Here is a 12,712-nt window from a genome sequence, read left to right as displayed (position 1 = left end):
TACAGTATTTTATATTAGCTTGTTCTTTGTATTGCTTGTTTCATACATAGTTTGTTATAGAAATATTATATTTCCTATTTAAAAATGCCATTTCTATTTCATTGGTATTTTATTTTAAATCATTTCACAAGGGCAACCGAAAGATTAAATAAATTACAAATTATAAGTTGGATCTAAATATAATGAAAGGTTTTCAAATTCATCACTAGTTATAAAAATTATAACTCGCTGAACCCTTTTAACTCTTCCACAGAACCCTAAAGTTCCGTTGAACACTATTTAAAGAAACACTGACCTAATGAGTCTTACCTAAATTGAAATGTCACCTCCCTGATAGATGGCAATGACCATACTGGTTTAACTTGTAAAAATGATTGTGGCTGTGCAAATGTGAAAAGTTGACTAGAGAGTAATATTTCTGATTCAGATGAAAATACAGATGATATTAAACAAACAATGAACATTACTTCTAACATGGTGATTTCCTTTTGTGCTGAAAATAATAAAACATTATGAGTATCAAACAAATTATATTTTAATTGAAATTTCATTACAAAAATTTTGGGAACAAATGAATATTAATATAAGAAAGTTGTTTTAAGTTTTTTTTTCCCTCTTATTTAATTAATGAAATATTTTTAGAAAGAAATCTGTCAAGATCACCTTATTTGACCATGATATTTAAACTTATTTTAAGTAAGTACAATACAATTTTCAGAAACCTTGTATTGATCTGCAGCACCATGGAAAAATTCTAAAATTTATCCGCAGAGTATGAAGAAGATATCTTCATTCAGATGTTGAAATGTTTGTATTCAAATACTCAGAATGTCTTAGTGTGTGATAAATTAAAAGCACTAATAAAAGGAAGCACTAAAAATTAATTAATTTAAACTTAATTAGAGAATATGAAAACTTAAATCAAGATGAAAGACAAACTGTTATATTGGAGAATTAGGGATATAAAAATTTTTAAGTTTAAACAAATTTGTCTGAGAAGCTAAAATGTAACCGTGACCCACGGTTGTGCTGTGCTGGTTTTGCCACTGAGGGCATTAACTTTTTATTTTTCGGGACAAAGTGCTGATTTTTGCAAGTTATTCAAAGGGGATATTGCTGTTAGCAGTGAATTTTTGTACAAACTGCCCAAGTGTAAAATCAATTAAAGGATTAAGAACATAAACATTAAGTTTAAAAACTTCAATTTTTATTTAAAAATAAAACAAATATTTAACATTAGTAGTTATTACAAAAACATGTTCAGTTTTCCCAAAAAAAATTCTTCAAATATCTGAAACTCCATATTTTTATTTTACTGCTGATACCTACTGATTTACAATTTTGAAAATTTAATTTTAACTGAAGAGGCAAAATACATTTAAAGTACAGAAGACAAAAATTAATGCTTATCCCAAATGAAAATGTTTAGATGAAAATTTAATTTTATCTAGTGATAAAATATAGTTAACAAGAACAAGTTTATAATTAAAAATTATGGTTATAAATATTATATTGAAATGCTGTGGTTATAAAAAAAAAATTATTTTAAATAAGGAAAGCATAATTTGTAAATAATTGTTACAAACTTTAAAATAAAATAAGATTAATTAATTTGATTGGTAATTTATTTTTAATACAAAGATTACAAATAAAAAGTTAATTTGAAAAAAGAAAAAGAAAGTGAAATTTGCTCTATGCACAATATAAAAAAAAGTATATTGAAGTAAGGAAAACTATGTTGTTTATAGTTATACCTAACTTCAAAATAAATAAATAAACAATACATAAAAATTTTGATCTGTATTTATCAAAGCTGTTCAAATATTTAATAAAATTAGATGAAGTAAGGAAAGCATCATCAGTTGTTTACTATTATTACAAATTACAGAAAAATTTCAGTTAAAAAAAGAAGAAAAACTTTCTTAAAATGTAGATGTATCAGTGATTCAATGGTAAAATAATTTCATAGATCATTTAATTATAAGGTTATAAACAAAATAAAATGAAGTAAGAAAAGCAGCATAAACATATGATATTTAAATTTGTAAAAATTTACTCCAAAATAGAAAAACGTTCATTGCAAAAAAAATATTTTGGTGAAAATTTACATTTATATGGTAAAATATAAAGACTATTGCACATTTTACAAATATTAAGGTTAATAAAACAAAGATAAAAGAAATAAAGCAACATTTGATGTTGTAACTAACTTCAAAATAGAATCAACATGGGACAAGTTTTATTTAGATAAAAATGGAAGTTAATTTCAAAACATGAAATATTAAAACTATTGCAGATATAAACCAAATACGAAGGTCATAGAGAAAAATTAGTTATCTTTTATTTATAACTTTAATACCAAATAAATAAATTAAAATACAAAAAAAAAATGAAATGACATTTGATGTTTTATTTATAGTTGTTAGAACTTATATAACAAAATACAACTAATAAAGAAAAATATTCATTTGAAAAAAATATTTTGATGGAATGTTACATTTATATGATAAAACTATTATTTACATAAATCAAATATTAAGATTATGAAAAAAGGATAATTATGTTTTATTTATAACCTTTTTTACAAAATAAATAAATTGAAATGTATGAAAAACAACGAAATTAGGTAAAGTAACATCTGCTGTTGTCTTTATAGGTGTTACAAACTACAAAATAAAAGCAACATCTAATGTTTATGGTTGTTACAAGCTTCAAAATTAAAATAAAACAGAATTTTTAATATATTGTAGAAGAAATAATGTAAGCATAAAAATATTAACAACAATAATACTGAAAAAATTTTATTTGTACAAAAATATTCAGACGAAAAGTTAATTTTATAGCATAAATTATTTAAAGCTATAGCATGTTTCATTATAAAAAAAATTAAGATAATTGAGTAAAAATAAAGGAAAGAAACTGATATTTATAGTTGCATACTTCGAAATTAGATTTTTGAAGAAAATTTAGAAAATATGAAATAATTTGAATATTAAATATATATTATTATAACACCAAAGATGAATTGAAGCAAAGATTTATAGTTACTAACTTCAAAACAAGATGACTTTAAATGGAAATGTGCATTATAAAAAAAATTACGTATATAATTTAAATGCAATTTACCACCAGTGTTGTATAAATAAATACTAAATCAATACTAATATTTTTTATAGAGAAAGATATCATATTCGTCAGCGATATCTATTATGGAATGTAAAAACAAGGAACTGCTTCATCCATGTCAAACACGCTGTCAACAGTAGAATTAATAAATATAGAGATAGCAGATAACACGTTCTTTTAGATAACATTTCCGTTCTTCATTCTCCATGAATTAGCAGCAACAAATCAGATCTATGAAAAATTAAAGGCGATCAATGAAGCATACTCGGAGCGAACAGAGCGTTTTGCGCCAGGAAAAAATAAATAAATAATTTAAAATGGCAGCCTGTTGCACGGCTCACATCCTGCCCGATGACGCAACAAGACATACATTACTTTCCGTTGTCTACCGTGAAAATTTTTGGCCGTTCAAAATTGCCTCCGTTTCCGACTGCTGCGCAAAAATATTCTGTTTTCATGCTTTTAAAAGTAATTAAAATTAAATAAAATTCGATCAAAGTGAGGATTTATACAAAAATATATTTAAAATGGAAAAAAACTGTAACTGAAGAAAAATGATATGGAATGATAATATCTCATCGAACTATCTATTCTGTTTTCATGCTTTTAAAAGTAATGAAATTAAATAAAATTCGATCAAAGTGAGGATTTATACAAAAATATATTTAAAATGGAATTAAACTGTAACTGAAGAAAAATGATATGGAATGATAATATCTCATCGAACCAATCTATTCTGTTTTCATGCTTTTAAAAGTAATGAAATTAAATAAAGTTCGATCAAAGTGAGGATTTATACACTAATATATTTCATATGGAATTAAACTGTAACTGAAGAAAAATGATATGGAATGATTATATCTCATCAAACCAATCTATTCTGTTTCCATGCTTTTAAAAGTAATGAAATTAAATAAAATTCGATCAAAGTGAGGATTTATACAAAAATATATTTAAAATGGAATTAAACTGTAACTGAAGAAAAATGATATGGAATGATAATATCTCATCGAACCAATCTATTCTGTTTTCATGCTTTTAAAAGTAATGAAATTAAATAAAGTTCGATCAAAGTGAGGATTTATACACTAATATATTTCATATGGAATTAAACTGTAACTGAAGAAAAATGATATGGAATGATTATATCTCATCAAACCAATCTATTCTGTTTCCATGCTTTTAAAAGTAATGAAATTAAATAAAATTCGATCAAAGTGAGGATTTATACAAAAATATATTTAAAATGGAATTAAACTGTAACTGAAGAAAAATGATATGGAATGATAATATCTCATCGAACCAATCTATTCTGTTTTCATGCTTTTAAAAGTAATGAAATTAAATAAAGTTCGATCAAAGTGAGGATTTATACACTAATATATTTCATATGGAATTAAACTGTAACTGAAGAAAAATGATATGGAATGATTATATCTCATCAAACCAATCTATTCTGTTTCCATGCTTTTAAAAGTAATGAAATTAAATAAAATTCGATCAAAGTGAGGATTTATACACTAATATATTTTATATGGAATTAAACTGTGATATGGAATGATAATACCTCATCGAACCAATCTATCGTTAAAATAAATTAATTTATCGTACAAGTATAGTTCAGATTTTTAAAAATAAATTCTAGAAACTAAAAATAAATTTTCCTGAAATATGCACATTTACTCTATTCTGTGTCAGCTAATTCAGAAAATTATTTCTAAACGCTGGCGTTTCTTGTCAGTAGAATAACCGGAATTATATCCTTGATGCTTACCCTATGCTTCAGATAGAAGGGCACCAGCTTACCTTCGATGTTAATGCGGACGGTGCGCAAGTGTCCACATTACTACTGTCAATGCCAATTTGAATAGCAATTGCATAAAAAATACGAGTTTCGTCAAATAAAAAAATAAAAAACACGAAAAAATGAAACATTAATTTAACTCATTTTTTTTTCAATAAAATAATTTTGCAGATGAAAATTTAAAATTACTTTGGTCAGGTGAGTACAGAGAATCTTTAATATTAACATTACGCGGTGTCTGGGGTACGACAAGAGATAAAAAATGATGAAAAAAGATGACTTTTCCATTGAAGTCTTCATAGTACCTCTTCCTCCTTCAGCAATCTCACTGACATGCATTATAGTACTTTAATTAATTAATTTTGGGTGCAATCTTAAGCATTTACGTAGTATTTAATAAAAGAGAACAGTTGAAAAATTCCTATAAAATTGATGAAATAATGCTCCTTTCAAACTGACATAAAATAAGCATTATTAAAAAGTAATAACTATTTAGTTTTTTTTAGAAAAAAAATAGTAGTTTTGCATACGTAAAAAAATAATAATAAATAAATAAATCTTGAAAGTATAAGTAACTAAATATTATAAATATCTCTCTTCTCTCTATATTAAAAAATCGTAAGGGCCACGGACGCCTCTGTTTTAAATGTTCACCTTTAACATTAAATTTTGTTTCGCTGTGCAAAAACTATAAGACTTAGAAACTGGAAATTACGAAGGTGAGTAGAAAAATGTACAAGGGTACAATAGAATAAAAAATTTAACATTAGAGTTGGTCCGAGTTATTAGTTAGATAATTATTAACTGTTTAACTTGTAGGTAAAAATATCTTGTGGGCCGTTCTACAGGCCGCAGGAATGCAACTATACAGTTGAAATTTGTCAAGCTGTTTAGGACATTTTTGTTTATAAACTTAACACACCGGTTTTATTTTCCGAAATTCCAATTTTTTCTAAATGCATAGCAAATTTGAGTGCCTTTTTGTGACATATTTTCAGCTTATTTACTTTACATATTAACTATTTATCCATTGTTATAGAAAGTTAATTTTTCCAATACAAGATCTTTATTTTATAAGTTCGCATCCGTGTAGATATCAATGAATAGTATCAAAAGAAGAGAGATGGATTACAAGTTGACAGATATAAATCTTGACATTGAGGCCGAACCGGGTTCGAATCCCAGTCGATACGAATTCCGGCTTGCAATGACCACAGTGCAGACGTGAAAGATCCTCAGTGGTAGACGGATCATGGGTTAGAGTCCCCTTGCCGTCAGGGTAACCGTGGGAGGTTTTCGTGGTCTTCCTCTCCATGTAACGCAAATGCGGGTTAGCTCCATCAAAAAGTCCTCCAGCAAATTTCTCCCAATACTTGATCCAGGAGAGTTCCCTTGTCTTCTGGATTGGGTTCAAAATTACAAGGCTACGGAGTTGAACATTAATAGTCGTAAACCCATAAAGTTGGGTCGGTTGTTCAACGGACGGTTATAAAATAAAATAAAAATAAATCTTGACATTTGTTATAAAATTTGAAAAATAAAGTTAATAAATAACTATAAAAACCGTTCCCCATTTGAATTGTTATAAGTTTCGTCTATGACTAAAATAATTTCTCATTTATTTATTTTTTTTATTTTTGCATCTCATAATCTGTATTCCTTAGGTTAAATTTTTTTGTACAGTTGATTAGTTTTCAGATCTAGGTCATCGTCTATTTCGTTACGATTAACATACCAGCAAAATATTCTTATACAAACACTACAATCATTGTATATTTCGGAAACAAAATATTTATATGAAATTGAATTGTTATTTAAGGTGCGGATAACAGCTGAATAACATGCAAACCAATCACATATAACAATAGACTAATACATTTTCATGGGTAATTTTATGAGGTATTGAATTAATTTCTATTGTGACTCTGAGAGGTGAGGAAAAAAAAAGCTATTACGCATCACCGACTTCGTACTTATTTTAATGAGAGGGTGTTAGATAAAATAAATAACAATAACGCACTAACATTCACCCTGATATGCAGTAAATATATAAAATAATACTTTTGCATTAGCCTACAGGTAATAAACATAAAAATTATTATGTTAGTGAGCAAAAAATTTTTGATTAGCCTACATATTTTCAGACATATGGGGCAACAAGCAGAATGGTTCAAAAGTAAGGGAGAAAAGATAAAATTTTGATGTGATTTAACGAATTCCATAAACGAAATTTCGGAGAATTAATTAATGCAAAAGGGTAGAATTTAATTAATTTATTTTTAAATCGGTATGTATAAAACTAGAAATAATGTAAATGGGAAAAAACGTCAAATGCAGTACCAGAAAATTATAACCTTGTTAGAAGTTTTATTTATTTATTTATTTTTATTATAAGTTTTATAAAGCTTATAAAATTTATGATTTTGTAATTTTATCAGATTGCTTCAGAGACTATTAGGGGTCGCGAAAATGCTGCGACAAACTTCTAGGGGAGTTAGGGTACATCAACAGGATTAAAACGGCTTAGTTTAGTATCCTATACCCGGAAATGTCCTCGCACGCCGCTAGGGGCGCTTCTCCTATTATTATGACCTGTTCAAAAGCACAAGATGAAACATGGGTTCCTACAGGACCTTATTTAGAAATCTGGGGGTCCTAGGCACAAAACTGTTAAAGGTCCTATTTGTCCTAAGATTTACATGTTTATTTACAAAATACTTTTAAATCCCTTATAACTTGGTAACAACATTTGTAAATTTGTGCTAAAATTTATTTCGATTTTTGTAAACTCATAATTCTAACTAACACATTGTTAATTCATAATTCCTGATTTAGAAATAAGGCGGTCTTAGGCACAAAACTGTTGGAGGTTCCATTGGTTCTTAAATTTACATGTTATTCATCTAGAAAATTATTTTCCCTTTTTTTAAAACATAGATAGGTTGTAATATATTTGTAAATGTGTGCTAAAATTTATTTCAATTTCGGTTAACTCTTTAATTTTTATAAACAATTAATTCTAAGGAAAAAAAACAAACGTAAATATTTGTAACATTTAGGGGGTTTCCAGACATGTAGGGATCCTAATCTTGGGCCTCTCATGTCTCATGATAAATCAGGCCCCCATTTCCTAAGCAACTTTAATCCTGATGATGTACTCTAACTCCCCTAGAAGTTGGTTGCAACATTTTCGCTACCCCTAATAGTCTCTGAAGCAATCTGATAAAATTACAAAATGATAAAATTTTATAAGCTTTATAAAATTTATATTAATGTAATTTTAAAAAATATCATCAGCTGGGAGAGAGAAAGCCGTTGCAGATTTGAAATCAGCGATACAAAAATATCTAAGATTTGTTTTTAAAAAAAATCTCATGCAACAGGAAGAAAAAAAAATGTTCCCTCCAGAGTTATTGCTGTTGTTTCTTATCTCACATAAAACCAAAAATCTCTAAAAAAAAGTCTAAAAACAAATACGGATCCCTTAAAATCTCGCGCCAGTAAAACCTAAGCATTTGAGAATATGGGTCGGGAATTGCACCAGTGACACTCAGAAAAGAATTTTCCCCCTCAGGGGTCTGTTTAGAAGAAATTTGGGTCCGTTAGCGGACCCTTCACAAAATATCTTTTCATAAAAACGGACCCTTCACAAAATAATTTATCTTTTAATCGGACCCTTCACAAATTTGTTTATCTTCATTATTGTTTTTGTTAATCGAATAAATCCTTTCCAGGAAGGAGGGCGGAAGAAAGACAAATGCAAACGAGCTTTGTCCTTCCTTTATTCGTCCGAAATGAATGTTCTGCGTTCAGCAGTATAGGCTAAATACCAAATATTTGTATGATGCATCTCTAAAATAGTAGCAGCAATTGCTGTTTATTTTTAAAAAATTATTATTTTTTTAATTATAATTTCACAGTGTTGAGCATAATCTTGTATGTCTTTACAATATAAAAACTCATTGAAAAAACTTTTTTGCAATAACGGACCCTATTGGCACAAATTCACAAAAGCGGTCCCTGGTTGAAAGAATGTGACTTAACGTTCATTTCATATTCACAAATTACGAGTCATTTTTTCACAATTTTACAAAAAACGGACCTTTTACAAAATGTCTGGACAGACCCCTAGCATAATCTTGTATGTCTTTACAATTTAAAAACTCCTTGAAAAAACTTTTTTTGCAATAACGGACCCTATTGGCACAAATTCACAAAAGCGGTCCTTGGTTGAAAGAATGTGACTTAACGTTCATTTTATAATCACAAATTACGAGTCATTTTTTCACAATTTTACAAAAAACGGACCTTTTACAAAATGTCTGGACAGACCCTTAGCATAATTTTGTATGTCTTTACAATTTAAAAACTCCTTGAAAAAACTTTTTTGCAATAACGGACCCTATTGGCACAAATTCACAAAAGCGGTCCCTGGTTGAAAGAATGTGACTTAACGTTCATTTTATATTCACAAATTACGAGTCATTTTTTCAGAATTTTACAAAAAACGGACCTTTAACAAAATGTCTGGACAGACCCCTAGCATAATCTTGTATGTCTTTACAATTTAAAAACTCCTTGAAAAAACTTTTTTGCAATAACGGACCCTATTGGCACAAATTCACAAAAGCGGTCCCTGGTTGAAAGAATGTGACTTAACGTTCATTTTATAATCACAAATTACGAGTCATTTTTTCACAATTTTACAAAAAACGGACCTTTTACAAAATGTCTGGACAGACCCTTAGCATAATTTTGTATGTCTTTACAATTTAAAAACTCCTTGAAAAAACTTTTTTGCAATAACGGACCCTATTGGCACAAATTCACAAAAGCGGTCCCTGGTTGAAAGAAAGTGACTTAACGTCCATTTTATATTCACAAATTACGAGTCATTTTTTCACAATTTTACAAAAAACGGACCTTTCACAAAATGTCTGGACAGACCCTTGGCATAATCTTGCATGTCTTTACAATTTAAAAACTCCTTGAAAAAGTTTTTTTTGCAATAACTGACCCTATTTGCACAAATTCACAAAAGCGGACCCTGGTTGAAAGAATGTGACTTAACGTTTATTTTATATTCACAAATTACGAGTCATTTTTTCAGAATTTTACAAAAAACGGATCTTTCACAAAATGTCTGGACAGACCCCTGCCCTTTATGTTCCCCAGCTTAATCAATTAATACAAATATTCAAATATTCATTGATACAAATATTTAATATTCATTTTTTTTATACAACCCTCCTTTGAAAAAGATTACATGAACCTAAATTTAACGCATCCACGGACTAACATAAAAATTAGCTTTAAAAAAAAAGAAGAAAAAAAATCTTAATGGTTTATTTTCAATGACACGGTGCTAAGGATGAAAAATGTTTCAAAGCATAACCAGCTGATGGTTTGAGTTAGACGCAACTTCAGACTGACATAAAGTGAACTTGAGTGAATTATGTTAAATTAAGGATTGGGAGTAACGGTCGAGGATCTCAATTCATCTGGATAGAATCCAAGCACGTGTCAAAAATGGTGCATAGATATTGTTTTCTTTAAAGAACCTATAACGTTAGATTTTCTTCAAATAGTAATATACAATGCTAAAGCTGTTAGTTTTTTTAATTTTATTTAGGGGAGAGTCGGGTTGCCCCGCTCACTTAAGGAGTATTGCTTATATTTCTGTATAATACTGAGTAATAATCAACATTTTTGTATGTTTCTATTGTTTTATCATCTAATTAAATAATGCAAGAAGAATAAACCAAAAAAAGAATAGTTAAACTTAAAAAAATAGAAATTTAAAAAAACATGTTTTTCAGCTCTTTTCAAAATGTGCCCCGCCCAGTTACAAAAATTGTGTTTTTTGGCTATTTTTTCAGGTGTAAATGAGAATGACCAATGTATTGACAATAGATAAACCTCATTTATCATTTTTGTCACAAAATTATTTTATTTATTACATATTTATATACTTTTAGTGAATTCTATCATTTAATAACAACAAATGTCATACTTTTTATCATTATTAATGTATATTAATATATTATAATATTAATATATATTTATATTAAATATTTAACGAAAATAATTTAATTTAAGTAACAATAATTAATAACAATAGTTGTTTTTTAATATAAACTCATTTGGTTGATCTCTTCTTATAAACTTCATTTAAAATATTTCATTTAAAATACTTCTTATAAAATTACAAATTCACTTTGTATTTTGATTGCATTCAAATGCTTCTGTAGATTGATTCGTTCACAAATAAGTGAAAATAAATAAGTAAGCAAATAGCTTATCATAATATTTATGATTTCTTGATATTAAATTTAATTTTGATATATCAATTACATTTTAAAAATATTTAATTTTTCATTTTTAAATATATAAATTTATGTTTCATATAATATTAAAACATATATTTGTTGTTAAAAATGCATATAACATTCAAATTTGAAGCAATAAAATAATAATCTTTGCAACCGTACATTTATCGACGAAATAAAATTGGGCTGTGATACCCGACATTCATGTGAGCGGGGCTACCCGAAATCCAATTTCTTTGTAAATTTGTAATTACTCGAACAATTTTTTACATACAAACTTCTTTCTTTGTGCAAATTAAACTTAAGACTACATACTTTAATGCTGTATGTATAGAAAAAATTATTTTTTTAGGATTAAAATGAAGTTTAATCGAAACATTCAACCAATTTTTCTTAATTTCATGACTACTGTATTCAACATATTTTCAAAACTATTGTTTACCATGTTAACAGCTGCATAAATACTTGAAACTTTGAAAATAATCTTTTTTTAATACAACAATTAATGTCCGATGGCCCATTGACTTGAAAAAATATTCTATACATATGAAATTGACTGTGGGCGGGGGTACCCGCTGGGCGGGGCGACCCGACTCTCCCCTACATGAAGAAATTTGATATAAAATTATAAATATTTTTTTATCCTCGCGACACCAAAACCAAAATTATTATAGAATTAAAGCGAGTGTTAAATGTACCGAGTAGATAAATTTTTTTCTTCTAAGACCCAATATTTTTTTATTCGATGATTAAAAATTATTATACACAATACTAGGTTATAATATTAATAGGAAAAAAATTTGATGTATAAATACTTATTAAAATTTTTTTTAATAAATTAATAAAACCAATAGCATTATTTTTTCTTCAAAGATCAAAAATTATTTCACATAATACTAAAGATGTTAGTTTATATATTAATTTAAAGAACTTTGATATAAAATTATAAATATTTTTTTATCATCGAGACATCAAAACCAAAATTATTATAGAATTAAAGAGATTGTTAAATGTATCGAGTAGATAAGTTTTTTTTTTCAAAGGTCCAATATTTTTTTTTCGATGATATAAAATTATTATACACAATACTAGGTTATTATATTAATAGAGAAAAAAAATTGATGTATAAATATTTATTAATTTTTTTTTAATAAATTAATAAAACCAATAGCATTATTTTTTCTTCAAAGATCAAAAATTATTTCACATAATACTAAAGATGTTAGTTTATATATTAATTTAAAGAATTTTGAAATAAAATTATAAATATTTTTTATCATAGCGACATCAAAACCAAAATTATTAAGGAATTAAAGCGGGTGTTAAACGTATCGAGTAGATAAATTTTTTTCTTCAAAGACCCAATATTCGATGATTAAAAATTATTATACACAATACTTGGTTATTATATTAATAGAGAAAAAATGTGATGCATAAATTTTTATTACATTTT

At 27.1% G+C, this 12,712-nt stretch overlaps 1 protein-coding gene across 9 annotated transcripts in view; it reads right to left on the bottom strand.

Annotated features, from left to right (window-relative positions):
- The window catches only part of axo (axotactin), a 108,252-nt gene that overhangs the window by 55,351 nt on the left and 40,189 nt on the right, over window positions 1–12,712 (bottom strand). For 7 of the 9 annotated variants that reach the window (XM_071179537.2, XM_087167943.1, XM_071179535.2 and 4 more), the window contains exon 2: window positions 310–493. In XM_071179537.2, the coding sequence (XP_071035638.2) occupies window positions 310–493 (184 nt within the window). Of the gene's footprint in view, window positions 1–309; window positions 494–3,052; window positions 3,510–12,712 lie in introns of those variants that run through there. The other 2 variants (XM_043053318.3, XM_043053320.3) reach the window with 2 other exon arrangements.

This window comes from Parasteatoda tepidariorum, chromosome 1, assembly GCF_982258835.1.
Source record: "Parasteatoda tepidariorum strain Cologne lab strain chromosome 1, Ptep-v5.0, whole genome shotgun sequence".
Classification (NCBI taxonomy): domain Eukaryota; kingdom Metazoa; phylum Arthropoda; class Arachnida; order Araneae; family Theridiidae; genus Parasteatoda; species Parasteatoda tepidariorum.
The sequence above is the reverse complement of the archived record's forward strand: the minus strand, read 5'-3'. Positions and strand labels throughout refer to the sequence as shown.